The sequence below is a fragment of the Cannabis sativa genome, chromosome 6, assembly GCF_029168945.1.
Source record: "Cannabis sativa cultivar Pink pepper isolate KNU-18-1 chromosome 6, ASM2916894v1, whole genome shotgun sequence".
NCBI lineage: Eukaryota > Viridiplantae > Streptophyta > Magnoliopsida > Rosales > Cannabaceae > Cannabis > Cannabis sativa.
The window spans coordinates 49,553,860-49,571,489 of NC_083606.1; the positions used below are offsets into that span (position 1 = coordinate 49,553,860).

Genomic DNA, 17,630 nt, shown 5'->3' on the forward strand with positions numbered 1-17,630 from the left:
TAAAGACAACAAACCGAAAAGTAAAGTTGTTTTAGAGGAAATGCTTTCAGATATAACTCCTTCCAATGTTCCGTCCTCTTCTACTCAAAAAGAGGACAATCCCACTCCCTCAGTCGAACCAACTGAGAAATCTACTACAAAAGATTCTGTTCAGAAGATCACCGCTCCTCGTCGTAGTGGGAGGGTTTCAACAAAACCAGCTCGTTATGGCTTGGATGGTGAAATCAATATGGTCGTTGGTGACGGTATTGAAGACGATCCATTAACCTATAAACAGGCAATGGCTAGTCCGCAACGGAAACGATGGTCGGCCATCATGGATTCAAAAATGGATTCCATGGAAAAGAATAAAGTCTGGGAATATGTAGACGCACCTGACGACTATCATCCGATAGGATGCAAGTGGGTTTACAAGAAGAAAAGAGGAGCTGGAGGCGAAGTCGAAACTTTTAAAGCTAGGCTTGTAGCCAAGGGTTATACCCAAAGAGAAGGCGTGGACTATGAGGAAACTTTTAGTCCTGTAGCCATGCTCAAATCCATCCGAATTCTTCTCTCCATAGCTGCTGCTTTCGATTATGAAATCTGGCAAATGGATGTCAAGACTTCCTTCCTTAATGGGGTACTTGAAGAAACCATCTATATGGAGCAACCAGAAGGCTATTTTCTTCCAGGGCAGGAAAAGAAAGTTTGCAAATTAAATAGGTCTATCTATGGACTTAAGCAAGCTTCTCGCTCATGGAACAAAAGGTTTGATGAAATCATCAAGACCTACGACTTTCTTCAGAATGAAGATGAACCTTGTGTTTACCAACTCAAGGAAGACCAAGTAGTAGTATTCCTGGTCCTTTATGTTGATGACATTTTGATTATTGGAAACAATATCAAGAAAATGGCTCACATCAAGGAATGGCTCAACACTCAATTTGATATGAAAGATTTGGGTGAAGCAGCCTATGTTCTTGGTATTCAGATTATCAGAAACCGGAAGAACAGATCTCTTGCTCTCTCTCAAACAACCTACATTGACAAAGTTTTAGAGAGATTCTCCATGAACAACACCAATGGGGCAAACATGCCTTCTAGATTTGGTGTGCGTCTATCTAAGGAATAGTCTCTTACTGATCCTCAAGAGATAGAGGACATGGCGAAAATTCCCTATGCTTCTGCAGTTGGAAGTCTAATGTATGCAATGTTATGCACTAGACCTGACATTTGCTATGCAGTGGGAATCATGAGCAGATATCAGTCTAATCTAGAATAGGAACATTGGAATGCAGTTAAGTATATTCTGAAATACTTAAAGAGTACAAGGAATCTTGTGTTAGTCTACAAGGGTGGTGCTTTAAATCCCATAGGTTACACTGATTCAGATTTCCAAGCAAGTCTTGAAGACAAGAAATCTACATCTGGGATGGTGTTTACTCTTTGGGGTGGAGCAGTGGTTTGGAGAAGTGCAAAACAAACCGCGATATCTGTTGGAAATTATTTGACTAGGATTTTAGATCTACTCACAAGTATGTTTATTAACATCCTAAATAAGAACTTTCTAAAACGATAAATTAAACACATATAAAGTTTAAGAAACCTTACATTGGGTGCAGCGGAATTAAATGACTCCTTCCGTTCAGATCTCTAACCCTTGAATCCTTTCTGTAGCAGAGTATTATCAAGATCTGAACGTGGATCTCTTTATCTGAATCCTTGATGCTGAATCTCCTTTGCTGATGATCTTTCTTCACGATCTTCCTCACTATGATTGAGGTATTGCTTGATGTGTGTGGGCACTACTCTAATCACTAACGTAATTTCGAAATTCAAAGGAAGAAGCAAGAGAGAGAGTGGCGGCTAGAGAAGAGAGAGTGGAGGCTCAGGTTTTTCTGATTCAGAAAGTGTAATTTTCCTGAAGCCTTCACTATCTATTTATAGCATTCCACTAGGGTTAGATTTGAATTATATGGCATTAAAATAATGAAAAAATCAACTTAAAATACCTACATAGGTGGTCGGCCATACAGTTAGTGGATTGGGCCTTGCTTTTTGCAATTTTGCAATTTTAACACCTTTTGTATCTGATTTTCTCAAAAATGCCAATTTCCTAATTCAACCATTTAAATGCCAATTCTAACTATTTAATAACTATAAATAATTATTAAATAATATTGTCATTTATCATATTTATTAATTGAACCATACAAAGTATCATAATTAACAAATATGCCCCTAAAACTCTTTCTTTACAATTTCGCCCTTACTTAGTGAAAAATTCACAAATAGACATAGTCTAATTTGAGAACTATAATTGATTAATCAAAACCAATTACATGAGTCTTACAAGCAATATTATCTCAACTAGTGGGGGGACCATGGGTCTATATAACCGAGCTTCCAATAAGTAGATCAAGAATTTAGCACTAAAATTCACTAACTTATTAATTCTTCGTTGAATCCACGCATAGAACTTAGAATTGCACTCTCAGTATATAGAATGCTCTATATGTTCCACCATATAGACACATCATTAGTTATCCATTGTTATAATCCTAATGTGATCAATTATCCTCTATATGAATGATCCACACAGTAAAGGGATTAAATTACCGTAACACCCTACTATGTATTTTATCCTTAAAACACTTGACCCCGTATAAATGATATTTCAGCTTATGTGAAATGAGATCTCCACCATTTATTTTCGTTTGGTCAAGCTCGAAGGTGATCATCCTTTGCTTACTATTCGCCAGATAGAAGCTATAGATTCCATGTTTATGCTAGCGCTCCCACTCAATTGCACTACCATGTTCCCAAAAAGTACGTATCACCCTGACCTAAAAGTAGGCTTAACTAACAATTCAAGGAACACGAATAGCCTTTCAAGATTGAGCCTAATCATAACAGGATTAAGATCATTTGATCTAGGATCAACTAGGCGATATTGACTTGAATAGATTTTACGGTAAGTTTAATTAAATCTAAGTCAAAGTTCAATATGGGTCCCTTCCGATGCATAGTCCATGCATCCAACCTGAGCTTTACTTTAACCAATGTTCTGGAAAGAACATAGTATTTCTCCAAATACAAGTAAACTCTTGTTGTAGATTATCATATCAGTAAAACCCTGTGTCTGATAAATCTAGGAAACTTTATTCACATAGTCATGTTTACTTTCCAATGTGTTGACGACACAATAAACAGGATCAAGTATGTGAAAAGGGTTTCAGATGAATTTATACATTATGTACATATAATCATGAAATAAATCATGTGAACCATGCAACATTAAATGTTATTTCTGATCTATATTTATAAGTAAATCTGATTATATTGAAATGAGTTTTATTTAGGGCATAAAACCCAACAAACTCCCACTTGCATTAATATAAAACAAAAAGTGCGTTTCAAATAATCTCAACACCTCGATATACAAATCAAGTGTAGTAGTAGTAAACTCCTCGTAATAGGATCTGAAAGGTTGAATTAACCACAACCTTTTCTCCACCATTACTCTTCCTTTAATCACAAAATCATTGATAATGTGAAATTCCTCTCTATATGTCTACTCTCTTGGGATACTGGATTCTATATCTTTGGCAACTACTTTTGGTTAATCAGGAAATTAACACTAGTAGTTTAAGGCAATTTGGAATGGTGCCGAAAATGTATAGAACTTTCCTTAGACTGAATAAGTACCTTTCCTGCAACCTTAACATTCAGTCCCTCTCTGGTAGACCTAGAGACTTCAGATAGGTTTTTACACTTCTCCAAAATAACTATTCCACCCCCAGAGTAACCACCATCTTATTAGAAATATTTACTAGCACATAGGCAAATTTCAAAATCTGATATGGTGTAGTCTAAGAGTTTTAAACACACCCTTATAGACTAACATATAGTTCCTCTTCTTAATCTTAGGATTTACTTGATTGTCTTCCAATGTTCTTCTCCTGGATTAATCTGATACCTACTCATTACTCCCACTCAACAGCAGGTGTCTGGTCTAAGGCATACAAAAGCATATCTAAGACCTCTCACTGTTGATATGAGATATTCTTTCATGGCTTTATCTTTTCTGGAATAGTTAAGACTTTTCCTTAGATAAATAAAATCTATACCTAAGAAGTTGTGAAGCTTCTATAGATTGCCATTAGAAAGAAAATGCTTCAGCATCTTACTAAAGTAAGTTGCTTGCATTAGAGTAAGCAATTACCAGGTATACCACAAGCCATAGGTTTAGATAAACTCAAACCTATAATACTAGGAACACGAAGTTTGTTAAGTCCATTGAATAGACTTATAAACGAAAATTTCCTTTTATGTCCTTGTAATAGAAAACTTAAGGTTACTCCATGTGAATGGATTAAACCATAGTTCTATTGGCTTTCTTCTTAGTTTCTTATCTTGACAATCCATTATTTTTTTAAACTCACAATGGATTTTAATCACTGGTGTCTCCCAAGTCATAAGAAGGTGAGTTCCTAGGAACTCTCCCACTACGACAAGGTACCGTGAATTATGTCTAAGAAAATAGTATTAATCTCTTCGGTTGTGACAAGACAACAAAGGCAGTGGGATCATCATATGTTATATAAGATGATAGAACACTTTTGGAATCAAGAATTAAATATCTCCTTTATTTGCTACTTGTTTTCAGACTTAGTCATTATCTTAGAAAAGTAGTATTTGTTTGAACAAACACTTTCTTATCTATTGACAATGGGATGGTCCACCCGTAATCACTTAGAATAGCTAACAAAACATGGTTAACAGTTCTAGCTTTTCTTAAGATTTTGATTAGGTCATCCATGAATCTAGTAATGATTTACATTAAGTATACAACCATTACATCATTCTGAAATTGTATTACCATAGAAGGAATTAGGCAACGACTAGTAACTAATCATCAATATGCAAATCGAAATGTCTGGGGATGTAAGTTTGGATATAATTCAAGAATCAAATTAATGATCTTTGAACTGCATATCTACTAACTATTTCTCCACCCCTATCAGTTCGCAAGATCTTTAACCACTTACCTTAATGGTATTACCCATTGCTAGAAATTAATGAAATTTTTAAACATTTCAAATTTCTTTGCATAAGGTATAATCTAGAGTTGTCGTTTTAAGAATACAACGAAAAACTCATATCCACCCCTGAATGTACATCCATCTGCGAATGAGATGAACTATTTTCAGTGGATATAGGCATATTAACTCTTTGCAGAGATTGATCTTGTCAAATCCACTATGAACAAGATACTAATGCCATAGATTAAAAAAAATGGTAGTGTCTATTGATGACATAGGTTTATTTACATCAAAGAGTTCTTAGAATACTGCAAGTGGATCCTGGTCACAGAATACCTAACTCATATTCCATACAGTTTTAATCCATTAATAGAAGATGGATATTAAACACTTGGGAAAGTGTAACTGTATTGTATTCTGGAATTAGAAATATAAGAAAATTTCTATTTGGAATCTAAAATTAAAGTCAAAGACTTAAATTTATACCAAAAATAATGAGTAATTCTATCTTGGAAAAACACTACTAATACAAACTCTAAGTCAGATTTGCCCATACAAGTAGGAGATTTCTAAGATTGAGGATTTATATCAATTGGGAATAGAATTTTGGGATTATAATCATAAGCGTCATTTAATTTCTTAAGAGAAAATATAGAATGACATGAAATGATTTATAGACCATTCATCCAATGATATATTATGGAGCTAATTCGAAATGAATAAGCTAAGAGGAATTAGGATAATTTCGTTTATAAATAAGAATCCAACGATGCTTCGATTAGCGAAAGACAAAGTAATCTTATTTATGTAATCTTCTTGTTTCATATTGTAAAAATACTAGTCTAAGGTGGCATCAATTGATGAACAGCTAGATGTTGCATATACAATATTTATCTTTCGAGATCTAACACTATTATATATGTCTAATGGTGAAAATCCACTAGGGATTTATCTCATTAGATAAACAAACATGTTGGACCAACAATGAAGATTCGAAATTAAACTACAACTTAATAACAGAAAATAACATGGTTCAATATAAATTCATACACAATTCAGAAATTATAAGCATATAGCTGTTGGAAATTATTTTACCAGGATCTAGATTTACTAACAAGTATGTTGGATTAACAACCTAATATGAATTCTAAAACAATGAAAATAAACACATATAAAGTTAGAAAACCTTACAGTGGGTGCAGCGGAATAATATGACTCCTTCCGTTCAAATCTCTAGCCCTTGATTCCTTTCTGTAGCAGAGCATCACCAAGATCTGAACCTGGATCTTCTTTTCTCCGTCTTTGATGCAGAAATTCCATAGTCTTCCATACTATGATTGAGATACCACTTGATGTGTGTGGGCACTACTCATCTCACAAGGATTTCGAAATTTTCTCTCTTTTTCTCTCTCAATTTCGTGGCTGATAGCATCTAATGATGTGTAAGAGAAGAGAACAAGGACTGCTATATATAGGGAGAAGGGAGAGCACAACTTTCCAAATAAAACAGTTTCCTCTTTTACTGTGTAATTGATTAACTGCCTTATTTAGTGTGATTCACCACTTTCCTATTATAGCTAGGCTTTGATTAGCAATTACATGACAATTAAAAAATAAAAATAATAATTGGGAAACACAAAGGGAGTGCTCGGCCATAGAGGGAATATGGGCCTCACTTGGATTTTGCAGTTTCCTCAATTTTATTTCAATTTCTCCAAAAATGCCATTTTTCCAATTCTAATCATTTAAATGCCAAAACTAATTATTTAATAACTAAAATAGATTATTAAATAATATTGTCATTTAAAATAATAGAGGCAGTGCCCTGAAATCTTTATAGTCTCTCCATTCCACCAACTTTTAACAATATCCTGCCATTCTTGTTCCCACACCAAACTGAAATCTTCTTTTTTTTTTTTGGGCCACATTTTATACTATCTTCATTGAACTGGGAAATCAACTATCACCAATCTAAGCCATCAAACTGTTGTAGCCACTCACAGTACAAAGCCCCTGCTCAACACTTTCCATAATAGAATTCCATTCCACTCCTGCCCACCCCATTCTACCAACACTTAACCCACCTAAACTCAATCAACACACAATTATACACAACTTTCCCAAAAGCTTCCATAGCCCCATCTCAACCACAAACTCACAATCTCCATCACCCCTCTATTTCCTACCTCATCTTCTCCTATAATTACCATTATAACAAACGCTTTCTTTCAGTAATTTTAATTATTTATTTTCCATATAATATTACAGGAAGAAAAAAATCCTCATATTACAACTCAATTCATCAAAATTATAAAACAATATCGACTAATTTTATTTTCATCAATTAGTAAATATTCACAATCTTACAGAAATGTCCAGAAGTAGCTTCTATATAGGTAGAGATATATTTATGATCATATCTATACAAATCATTTCTATAAAAGCAAAGCAATCATTTTCTATACAGAAAAAAACCAACACATTTTGTGTACTCATATATATACTCATATGTAATGGAGATGCAAATTAATGAAATTAAAATTTAGCTCATTTTGTGTACCAAAAGTGTACCAATGTAGAGAAATGACAATTTTATTTATTATTCATATTTTTTATCACATGCCATAATATGTTTTTTTTTTTTTATGTTATTAGGAAAATGCAGTGAAATCATGTGGCACTAACTGTATTAAGAGTCCTAAGTACTCTTTTATGTTATCTAATTCAATTGAAATATTGTAATACTCTTTATTTTATTTTTGTAGGTATACTACAACTTTGGTTTTGATTGATCTTTGGTGTTTGAAGAACGCAAAGCAACTTGGTTGGATTAGTTAGGTATTATTCTACAATTTTAAAATTTTTTATTTTATATTTTATTAATATTAGAAGAGTTTGAATATCTTAGATATTCATCCGTAGTGAAGTAGGTTCTGCGATTATTTATATACTGCGGTCGGATGGGTGATCATTTTTTAATTGTTTTTTGTTGTTTATAGTAAGTGGTTTTTTGTTGTTTATAGTAAGTTTAAAAATTTTGGGAACGTTAAATCATAGTTGTTATGCTGCCAAAATTTCAATAGGATAACAACTATAATTTCTTTGATGGCTCATAGATGAAATTGATTAAAACGTGAATGTTTTTTTTTTAGAAACTTCAGAATGGATAGAGATTGGATGAGTGCAGATAGGTTGTCAATGAAATATATGGAAGGTGTTGATCTGTTTTTGGAGTTTGCTGAGAAGAAGGCTTCTAATCTTAATTTTGTTCATTGTCCGTGCATGAAATGTGGCAACATAGAGCGTATGAAAATTTTTAAGATTAAAGAACATTTGTTTAGGAACGGTATAGACAAAAGCTATAAAATTTGGTATCACCATGGGGAAAAAATTAGAACTTCAGATGAGGGACCTTCCAAGTCTAGGAAGGAGAAGTGCGTTAATTTGGATTACGGAGATGATCACATTGCAAAAATGATTGATGATGCACAATTTGAATCCAATACAGCTGATCCAGTGAATTTTAAATCCCTTTTAGAAGATGCTGAAAAACCTATTTACCCTAATTGTAATAGGTTTACTAAGTTATCGTCACTTATTAGATTGTACAATCTGAAAGCCAAATATGGGTGGAGCGATAAGAGTTTTACGGAGTTACTAGCCTTTTTAGGAGATTTGTTACCTGAAGGTAATGAAATGCCTTTGTCTTTCTATGAGGCAAAGAAGACATTGTGTTCATTAGGCATGCAATATGAAAAGATACATGCATGTCCTAACGATTGCATCCTCTATCGAAATAGATTTGAAAATGAAACGTTGTGTCCGACGTGCGGTGAGTCTAGGTGGCAAAAGAAGAAGAATTCTGATGAGGTAAAGGTTGGTATACCTGCAAAGGTATTATGGTACTTACCACCCATACCTCGTTTGGTTCGGTTCTTTCAAAATGTCGATATTTCTAAAACTTAACCTGGCATGCCAACGATAGGGTGAAAGATGGTATGATGAGACATCCAGCCGATTCACCTGCTTGGAAAGCAATTGATGCTAGATGGCCTGACTTTGGCAATGAACCTAGGAATATTCGTCTTGGTCTTTCTGCAGACGGTATTAATCCACATACTAATCTTAGCAGTAAGTACAGTTGCTGGCCAGTTTTGCTTGTAATGTATAATTTGCCGCCCTGGTTGGTAATGAAGAGGAAGTTCACTATGCTGACACTGTTGATATCAGGCCCTTCACAGCCTGGTAACAATATTGATGTTTACTTAGCTCCTCTTGTTGAAGATCTAAGTCAACTGTGGTGTGATGGTGTTAGTGCTTATGATGCCCATAGGAATGAAAATTTCAATCTTAGAGCAATATTAATGTGGACAATTAATGATTTTCCTGCCTTTGGCAATCTTTCTGGTTATAGTTTGAAAGGGTCTAAGGCATGTCCTATATGTGAGGAGAAAACTTGTTCTCAATATTTAAAACACTCGAGAAAGATTAGCTATATGGGACATCGAAGATTTTTGCCTTCTAACCATGTATTTCGAACTTGGAAAAAAGCATTCGACGGGAAGCAAGAATTTGAAGTGGCTCCGCCACCTTTACTTGGAGAACAATTAGTAGTAAAGTTGAGTAATGTCAAATTCAAGCTTGGAAAGCAAAAAGTGACCCCTAAGAAAAGAAAGGGAAAACGTGACAATTGCGAGCAAGTCACAGCTCAACCTGATGGACCATGGAAAAAGAAATCAATATTTTTTGAGCTCGAGTACTGGAAGCATTTGGTTTTACGTCATAATTTAGATGTAATGCATATTGAGAAGAATGTGTCAGATAGCCTAATCAATACCTTGTTTAATGTTCCTGGTCGGTCCAAAGATGGAATTAAGTCTCGTCTAGATTTGAAGGATTTCGGAATGCGAGCAAATTTACACCCACAAGTTGTTGGTAAAAAAACTTATTTGCAACCAGCATGTTATGCCTTCACTAAAGAAGAAAAACGCTCTGTGTGTAATTCTTTGTCTCAGGTGAAGGTACCTGAAGGATATTCTTCAAATATGTCAAGTTTGGTTTGTTGGAAATTATTTTACCAGGATCTTAGATCTACTCACAAGTATGTTGATTAACACCCTAAATATGAACTTTCTAAAACGATGAAATAAACACATATAAAGTTTAGGAAACCTTACATTGGGTGCAGCGGAATAATATGACTCCTTCCGTTCAGATATCTAGCCCTTGATTCCTTTCTGTAGCAGAGCATTATCAATATCTGAACCTGGATCTCTTTCTCTGAATCCTTGATGCTGAATCTCCTTTGCTGATGATCTTTCTTCACGATCTTCCTCACTATGATTGAGGTATCATTTGATGTGTGTGGGCACTACTCTAATCACTAAGATTTTCGAAATTCAAAGGAAGAAGAAAGAAGAAGTGGTAGCTAAAGATAGGGAGAGAGAAGGCTCAATTTTTCTGATTCAGAAAGTGTCAGAAGAAAAGTGTAATTTTCGTGAAGCCTTCACTATCTATTTATAGCATTCCACTAGGGTTAGGTTTGAATTATTTGGCATTAAAATAATGAAAATATCAGTTTAAATTTCCAACAAAAGTGGCAGGCCCTATACTAGTGGATTTGGGCCTCACTTTTTGCAATTTTGCAGTTTTACCTTTTCTGCATCTGATTTTCTCAAAAACGCCAATTTTCTAATTCAACCATTTAAATGCCAATTCTAACTATTTAATAACTATAAATAATTATTAAATAATATTGTCATTTATCATATTTATTAATTGAACCATACAGAGTATCATAATTAACAAATATGCCCCTATAAACTATTTCTTTACAATTTCGCCCTTACTTAGTGAAAATTTCACAAATAGACATAGTCTAGTTTGAGAATTATAATTGATTAATCAAAACCAATTACATGAGTCTTACAAGCAATATTATCTCAACTAGTGGGGGGACCATGGGTCTATATAACCGAGCTTCCAATAAGTAGATCAAGAATTTAGCACTAAAATTCACTAACTTATTAATTCTTCGTTGAATCCACGCATAGAACTTAGAATTGCACTCTCAGTATATAGAATGCTCTATATGTTCCACCATATAGACACATCATTAGTTATCCATTGTTATAATCCTAATGTGATCAATGATCCTCTATATGAATGATCTACACTGTAAAGGGATTAAATTACCGTTACACCCTACAATGTATTTATTCCTTAAAACACTTGACCCCGTATAAATGATATTTCAGCTTATGTGAAATGAGTACTCCACCATTTACGTTCGTTTGGTCAAGCTCGAAGGAGATCATCCTTTGCTTACTATTCGCCAGATAGAAGCTATAGATTCCATGTTTATGATAGCGCTCCCACTCAATTGCACTACCGTGTTCCCAAAAAGTACGTATCACCCTGACCTAAAAGTAGGCTTAACTAACAAATCAAAGAACACGAATAGCCTTTCAAGATTGAGCCTAATCATAACAGGATTAAGATCATTTGATCTAGGATCAACTAGGCGATATTGACTTGAATAGATATTACGGTAAATTTAATAAATCTAAGTCAAAGTTCAATATCGGTCCCTTCCGATGCATACTCCATGCAGCCAACCTGAGCTTTACTTTAACCAATGCTCTGGAAAGAACATAGTATTTCTCCAAATACAAGTAAACTCTTGTTGTAGATTATCATATCAGTAAAACCCTGTGTCTGATAAATCTATGAAACTTTATTCACATAGTCATGTTTACTTTCCAATGTGTTGACGACACAATAAACAGGATCAAGTATGTGAGAAGGGTTTCAGATGAATTTATACATTATGTACATATAATCATGAAATAAATCATGTGAACCATGCAACATTAAATGTTATTTCTGATCTATATTAATAAGTAAATCTGATTATATTGAAATGAGTTTTATTTAGGGCATAAAACCCAACATGGTTAATATTGAGAAACTTATTTTGAACGGCCTGAAGTCTCACGATCATCATACACTGATTCAACATATTTTACCAGTGAGCATTCGAAATGTTTTGCCAAAAGAAGTTCGACATGTTATCACAAGGTTATGTTTATTCTTCAAGTGTCTTTGCTGTAAAGTGGTTGACGTGACCAAGCTAGAGAAGCTCCGATTAGAAATCACTGAAGTATTGTGTTACTTGGAACAATATTTTCCACCTTCCTTTTTTGACATAATGGTTCACTTAACTGTTCATTTGGTGAGAGAGCTAAAGTTATGTGGGCCTGTGTACTTAAGATGGATGTACCCATTTGAACGATACATGAAAATTTTAAAGGGTTACGTAAGAAATAGAAACAGGCCTGAGGGTTCCATTGTTGAATCATATATCGTTGAAGAATCAATAGAATTTTGTGTAGATTAGTTGGCAAATGTTGTTAGCATTGGATCGTGTCCTCCTCGATTTGATAATGATATAAGTAAAGGGGGTGGGGGTCTTGTTATTTGTGAGGTGAGTCGAGGTGATAGAGACGAAGCACATCGACTCGTTTTACAAAATATCGATGAGGTTCATCCCTATATTGAGTAAGTTGAGATAATTAATTATTAACAAACTTATTTAAAAAAATAAAAAAATGTTAATTGAAACTTAAATTAATAACTTATCTAATTTTGAAGGGAACATTTTAACTGGATCAAAATCACTTATCCGAGTAAGTCGAGAAATAAAAAATGGGTACAAGATGAACATTATCGAACTTTTAGTACATGGTTTGAAAAAAAGGTACTATGATTTTGTTGTTTATTTTGTTTTGATTTATTCTTGCAAGTATATAGTTAATAAGTTTATTTTTTATCTAGGTATCCCAAGATCAAAGTGACCCTACAAAAACAGTGTCTGAATCACTGTTTTCTTTATCACGAGGCCCTTCCTGCAATGTTCTAAAGTATCAATCGTACTATATCAATAATACTCATTTTAACACGATTGATCGTGATAAATGTAGAAAAACACAAAGTAGCGGTGTTATGATTGTTGCCAAGGCTTTCCAAATAGCTAGTTCGAAAGATAAAAATCCTGTTGAATGCGATATGACCTTCTATGGTGTAATACAGGAAATTTGGGAATTAGATTATACTAGTTTTCGAATCCCAGTTTTACTTTGTGATTGGGTAAGAAGTGACAATGGAGTTAAAGATGATGAATTAGGATTCAAATTAGTGGACTTGAATCGAGTAGGACACAAAAATGATAGGTTTATAATGGCATCACAAGCCATTCAAGTGTTTTACATGAGTGATCCATTAGATGACCGCTGGTCCGTTGTCCTCACAACACAACCGAAAGACTATGAAAAAAAAGAGTCTAGTGGGGATGATCTCATGCTTAGTGACCAAACTTTCAAAATCAATCCACCGCCTGTTGATGTGACTGTTGGGATGACATCATATCTTCACGTGAGGATGGAGAAGGATTATGGGTTGATATGGATTGATATCAATATTAACCCATAATCGATATTCGCATTGATACGCGATGTAATGGTACTTTGTATATTTTATGTATATCATTTTAATTTGCTGAATTGTCATACTTTTATATTGTTATTTAATATTTGTTTTGTTTTATTGCGTAGGTACGTTCTTTATGGATGATCCAAATTTGAATTTGGACCTCTTCGGTCAATCTGTTGCTGATGACAGCGAAGATGATGTACAACAAGATCACCAAGAAGAAGAGGGGAATGAATCAGGCCCCGGTGTACGTGGTAAATATATTGGTAGAGAGATGATAAAGATGAGGAGCGACGGGAAGAAGAAGGAAGTCGAGTACAACTCATGGGGTCAAGCTATTAGTGATGGTGCAAACAAACTTCATAGTGAGATTGGTAAATATGTTCGCCACCACGTTACATTGCTTGTGGATGATTGGCGACTTATATCGAAAGAAGTGAAAGATAAGTTGTGGAATGAAATGCTGGTAATTTTTTATTCAACTATAATAAATTAAATTAATTACATTTGTTTATCTTTAACCGGTGATGTGTTACATTAATTTCTACAGAGTATGTTTATAACTGGCACAAAGACGAAATCCTATGTGTTGTCAGTTGGTGGTGATAGGTGGAGGGAATTTAAATCCTACCTAACAAACTTCATCTACACACACAAAGATGACAATCCACAACTTTTAGAGAAGCCCCCAAAGCTTTATGAAAATGTGATTGACCCTGAAGAGTGGAAAGCATTTGTTGACTATAGATTAAGTGAAGAATGGCTTGTAAAACGAAAGTCAGCACAAAGCAGCAGGAAACAAAAGAAATACAACCACCGCACTGGACGAGGTGGTGTTAGGAAGGTCCGAGAGAAGATGGAGAAAGAATTGGGTCACCAGATAGATGACGTTGATCGAGCTGATTTGTGGATCAACATGTACAAGAACAAGAAGGGTGAGTTTGATGTCGAGACACAAAAAGTCGTGGATAAAATTGTAAGTTCTATCTATATTTGTTTCGAAATTTCAAATTTATAATGATTTTTCACAAAGTGTAACTAATTTAATCTTGACTTTTGTATGTAGAATGACCTTAAAAAGCAGGTCGAAGAGGGAACACTAGTACTCGAAGGCTCTAAGGATATTCTGACCCTTGCGCTTGGCACAAATGAACACGGTGGACGTGTTAGAGGCATGGGGAGGAACATCACCCAGACACAATATTTTAAGACCCCACGCCCTACCAAAAAGATACAGTCAACAATTGATGACAATCGAATGACTGAGGTGGAGAAGAGACTTCAAGAGACTGATGAAATGTATCGCCAAACTCAACAACAATTAAAGGAACTTCTCCAACAATTGAACACTCAACATAGCAACGTGGTTGGGACTTCACATGCATCTGGTTCGGGTATAGGAGGAGCATCAAATGAACAAGTGAATATTTCACTGCAGAGTGTCTCTGCTCAACCACGAGTGCCACCACCGAATGTCTTTGCCCGACCAGTAGCACCACCACTTAGTGTATCTAATCTACCATCAGTGCCACTTCCTGCAAATGTCTCTGCTCCACCGACACCACCACCAGATACAACAATGTCTGAGAAGGTAAATCTATTTTCATATTTATTTTATTATATTGTTCTTATTCGTTTTAATAAATTACACTAATTATAATTGTTTGTTGTTTGGTTTCAAAATATAGAAAGCAAAGTGTTCGATGTACTTGGTTACCAAACAACCCAAAAATAGTACTAAGTGTGTTGCAAAGGGGTATTTGGTGATAGAAAATGTGACCACCTTGGAATTACATAATGAAAAGTTTGACCCAAAGCGCTTTTGTCGAGTCTTCATTGAAGAAGTTTTTTACGAAAATGCAAGGCTGCCATGCCCTGTCACACAAGAAAGCCTCACCACCGTAGGCGAAGTGGTGAATTCATATGTAGCCTGGCCAATTCCACTTGTCAAGATTGATGGTGTACACCAGACACAGGTAAATATGGTCATTTTTATTTTCTTATGTATTTGATTTGATTTCTAATTATTGACAAATATAATTTCTTTTTAACTTTGTAAAATATATTGTATAGGAGAAGGGCAAGAAGAGGGATTATGACAGTAATATGGTTGGTCCACCGACTCAACCTTTGAAACACCCTCGAAGGCCATATAAGCTTCCAATAGCTCGTTATACTCCGCCAGAGAAAAGTGTCACATTGAGTTTGCTAGAGATGATGGTCGAGCAGTGGCCAAAGGAAAAGAATGTCCTTGAAGTTGACATTGGTGAGGATGTGTTCGGGGTAGAGCACAAAACATACTTATCAAAAAACGACATACTTGACATTTGCAATCTCAAATGGATCGGATCTGTTCCAATGTCTGTGTGGTGCAGGTATGAAAGTTGATAATTAACTTAATATATTTTTTGCAGTTTTTGTTATTAATTTTTTATTGTTTACCAGTATAATGCAGCGTGAACTAAACAAAAATGAGTTGAACGGTGTATATGCATTTATGAATCCTGCATCTGTGGCATCTACTGATGGCTTAGGGTACAACGAGCGTGTAGCTTTGCTTTTTCAGCGATTGAGCAACATACAACCAGATCGATTCCTTGTTTGCCCTTGGTACCATGAGTAAGTACTTACTATGGCTTAAGTTGGTCCATGAGACTTTGCATATTTTTGAGTTTTTCTTTTAATATTGCTTTCACAAATAATGAGAAGGAGAAAAGTTATGTTTGGATATGGACTATGGACTATAGAGTGAGATAATGAGATTTAGGAAGATAATTTAAAATAAGCAAGTTGTTTGCCCCTGGTACATTGTTATTACTACATTGCTGTAGTTGTGAAAAAAGTTTTATCCATACCTTACTCTATTACATAATGATTGGTATTAGTAATCTTATTAGTTTGTTTGATTGTGTTTAGCGAACACTGGATGGTTATCTTAATCCAAACGGGATCGCAGAGTGTAGCATTTTTGGATTCCAGAAACAAAACCATTCGTCAAGATATTAAAAGATGTGTTCAAACGTATGTTCTAGTAGTTCAAAGCTCTAAACATATTTCTCTAATTTCCATTAATGTATGTATTAACTTTATTTTATTTATGTGTAGTGCTCTTGAGAGGTACTACCTTGAGAAAAAAAAACGACGGTCAGTAGCAATAAGCTTCACTGAGTACAGATGTCCAGAGCAACCAGATGGCGACCAGTGTGGGTATTATAGCATGAGATTTATTAAATCATTCATGACTGAAAATAATCCTACACGAAAATTGGAAGCAGAGGTAAAGACACTAATTATTTTCACAAATATTAAAGTGTTTAAGTACTTTTATTATGACCTATTAAATTAATGATTTGTTTCGTTTGTTGCAGTTTAAAAGGAACATATCATCCTCTTACACTAACAAAGAAATCAATGAAATACGTGACGAATGGGCAAAGTATGTCATGCAGATGATAGCAGCAGGCAAATGACTAATAACATAGAGTATGATGACCAATGATCGCTCATGGACGATCCCTATGTGATCTAAGAAAATGATTGATAGGTTTGACATCGATCTTAGTTACTATTGTCTTGCTTTTTTAGTTTTTAGGAAGTGATTTCCAGCTATATGATTAAAGTCCCAAGTGACTACTTGGAGACTTATTTTGTTCTTAGTATACATATTTTTAAATGTTCAGAACATATTCTACAAAAGATTGCAAAATGTAAAAACTTAATTGGATTTCCTTCTTTTGTATTGCATTACTAAACTTTGATGGCATATTATGGTTTTTATGAAGCTTTAATTCTTTTGAAGAGTGTTAAATGTATGAATTTTCTTATAAAAATATTATTATTGTTATTATGTTTTTTCATCATTGTTGGAAATCTAAATAATAAAAAATACAAGAGGAGAATTGAATTAATATTTCTATTTTATACTTTACTTCATATTGTGTGACGGTTTATAACCGTCATTTTAAGTAGTGTATTTTGTTAGTTATAGTCTGAATAAAGTCTTTTCCAACATTTCTTAACTGTCATTTAAAGTAACTTTTTGCCACAGTTATATACCGTCATTTAAAGAGATGTTTTCCATCACGGAAGTCTTTCCCCACGGTTATAAACCGTCAT

General features: G+C 34.4%; 3 protein-coding genes across 3 annotated transcripts; all 3 read left to right on the forward strand.

Annotated features, from left to right (window-relative positions):
- The first annotated feature begins 8,186 nt into the window (after positions 1–8,186).
- On the forward strand, positions 8,187–12,689 carry LOC133039282 (uncharacterized). The gene is made up of 3 exons (XM_061118140.1): positions 8,187–8,926; positions 9,010–10,081; positions 12,678–12,689. Exons 1-3 carry the CDS (start codon positions 8,187–8,189, stop codon positions 12,687–12,689), a joined length of 1,824 nt encoding a protein of 607 aa, XP_060974123.1.
- A 753-nt stretch (positions 12,690–13,442) lies between these two features.
- On the forward strand, positions 13,443–15,613 carry LOC115695303 (uncharacterized). The gene is made up of 6 exons (XM_061118141.1): positions 13,443–13,538; positions 13,637–13,980; positions 14,065–14,490; positions 14,581–15,105; positions 15,203–15,473; positions 15,588–15,613. The coding sequence occupies exons 2-6, from the start codon at positions 13,648–13,650 to the stop codon at positions 15,611–15,613; spliced, it is 1,581 nt and encodes a 526-aa protein (XP_060974124.1). The 5' UTR covers positions 13,443–13,538; positions 13,637–13,647.
- Positions 15,614–15,707: 94 nt separating this feature from the next.
- On the forward strand, positions 15,708–17,295 carry LOC133039478 (uncharacterized). The gene is made up of 5 exons (XM_061118393.1): positions 15,708–15,889; positions 15,960–16,133; positions 16,431–16,535; positions 16,620–16,791; positions 16,883–17,295. Exons 1-5 carry the CDS (start codon positions 15,729–15,731, stop codon positions 16,982–16,984), a joined length of 714 nt encoding a protein of 237 aa, XP_060974376.1. The 5' UTR covers positions 15,708–15,728; the 3' UTR covers positions 16,985–17,295.
- The last annotated feature ends 335 nt before the right edge of the window (positions 17,296–17,630 follow it).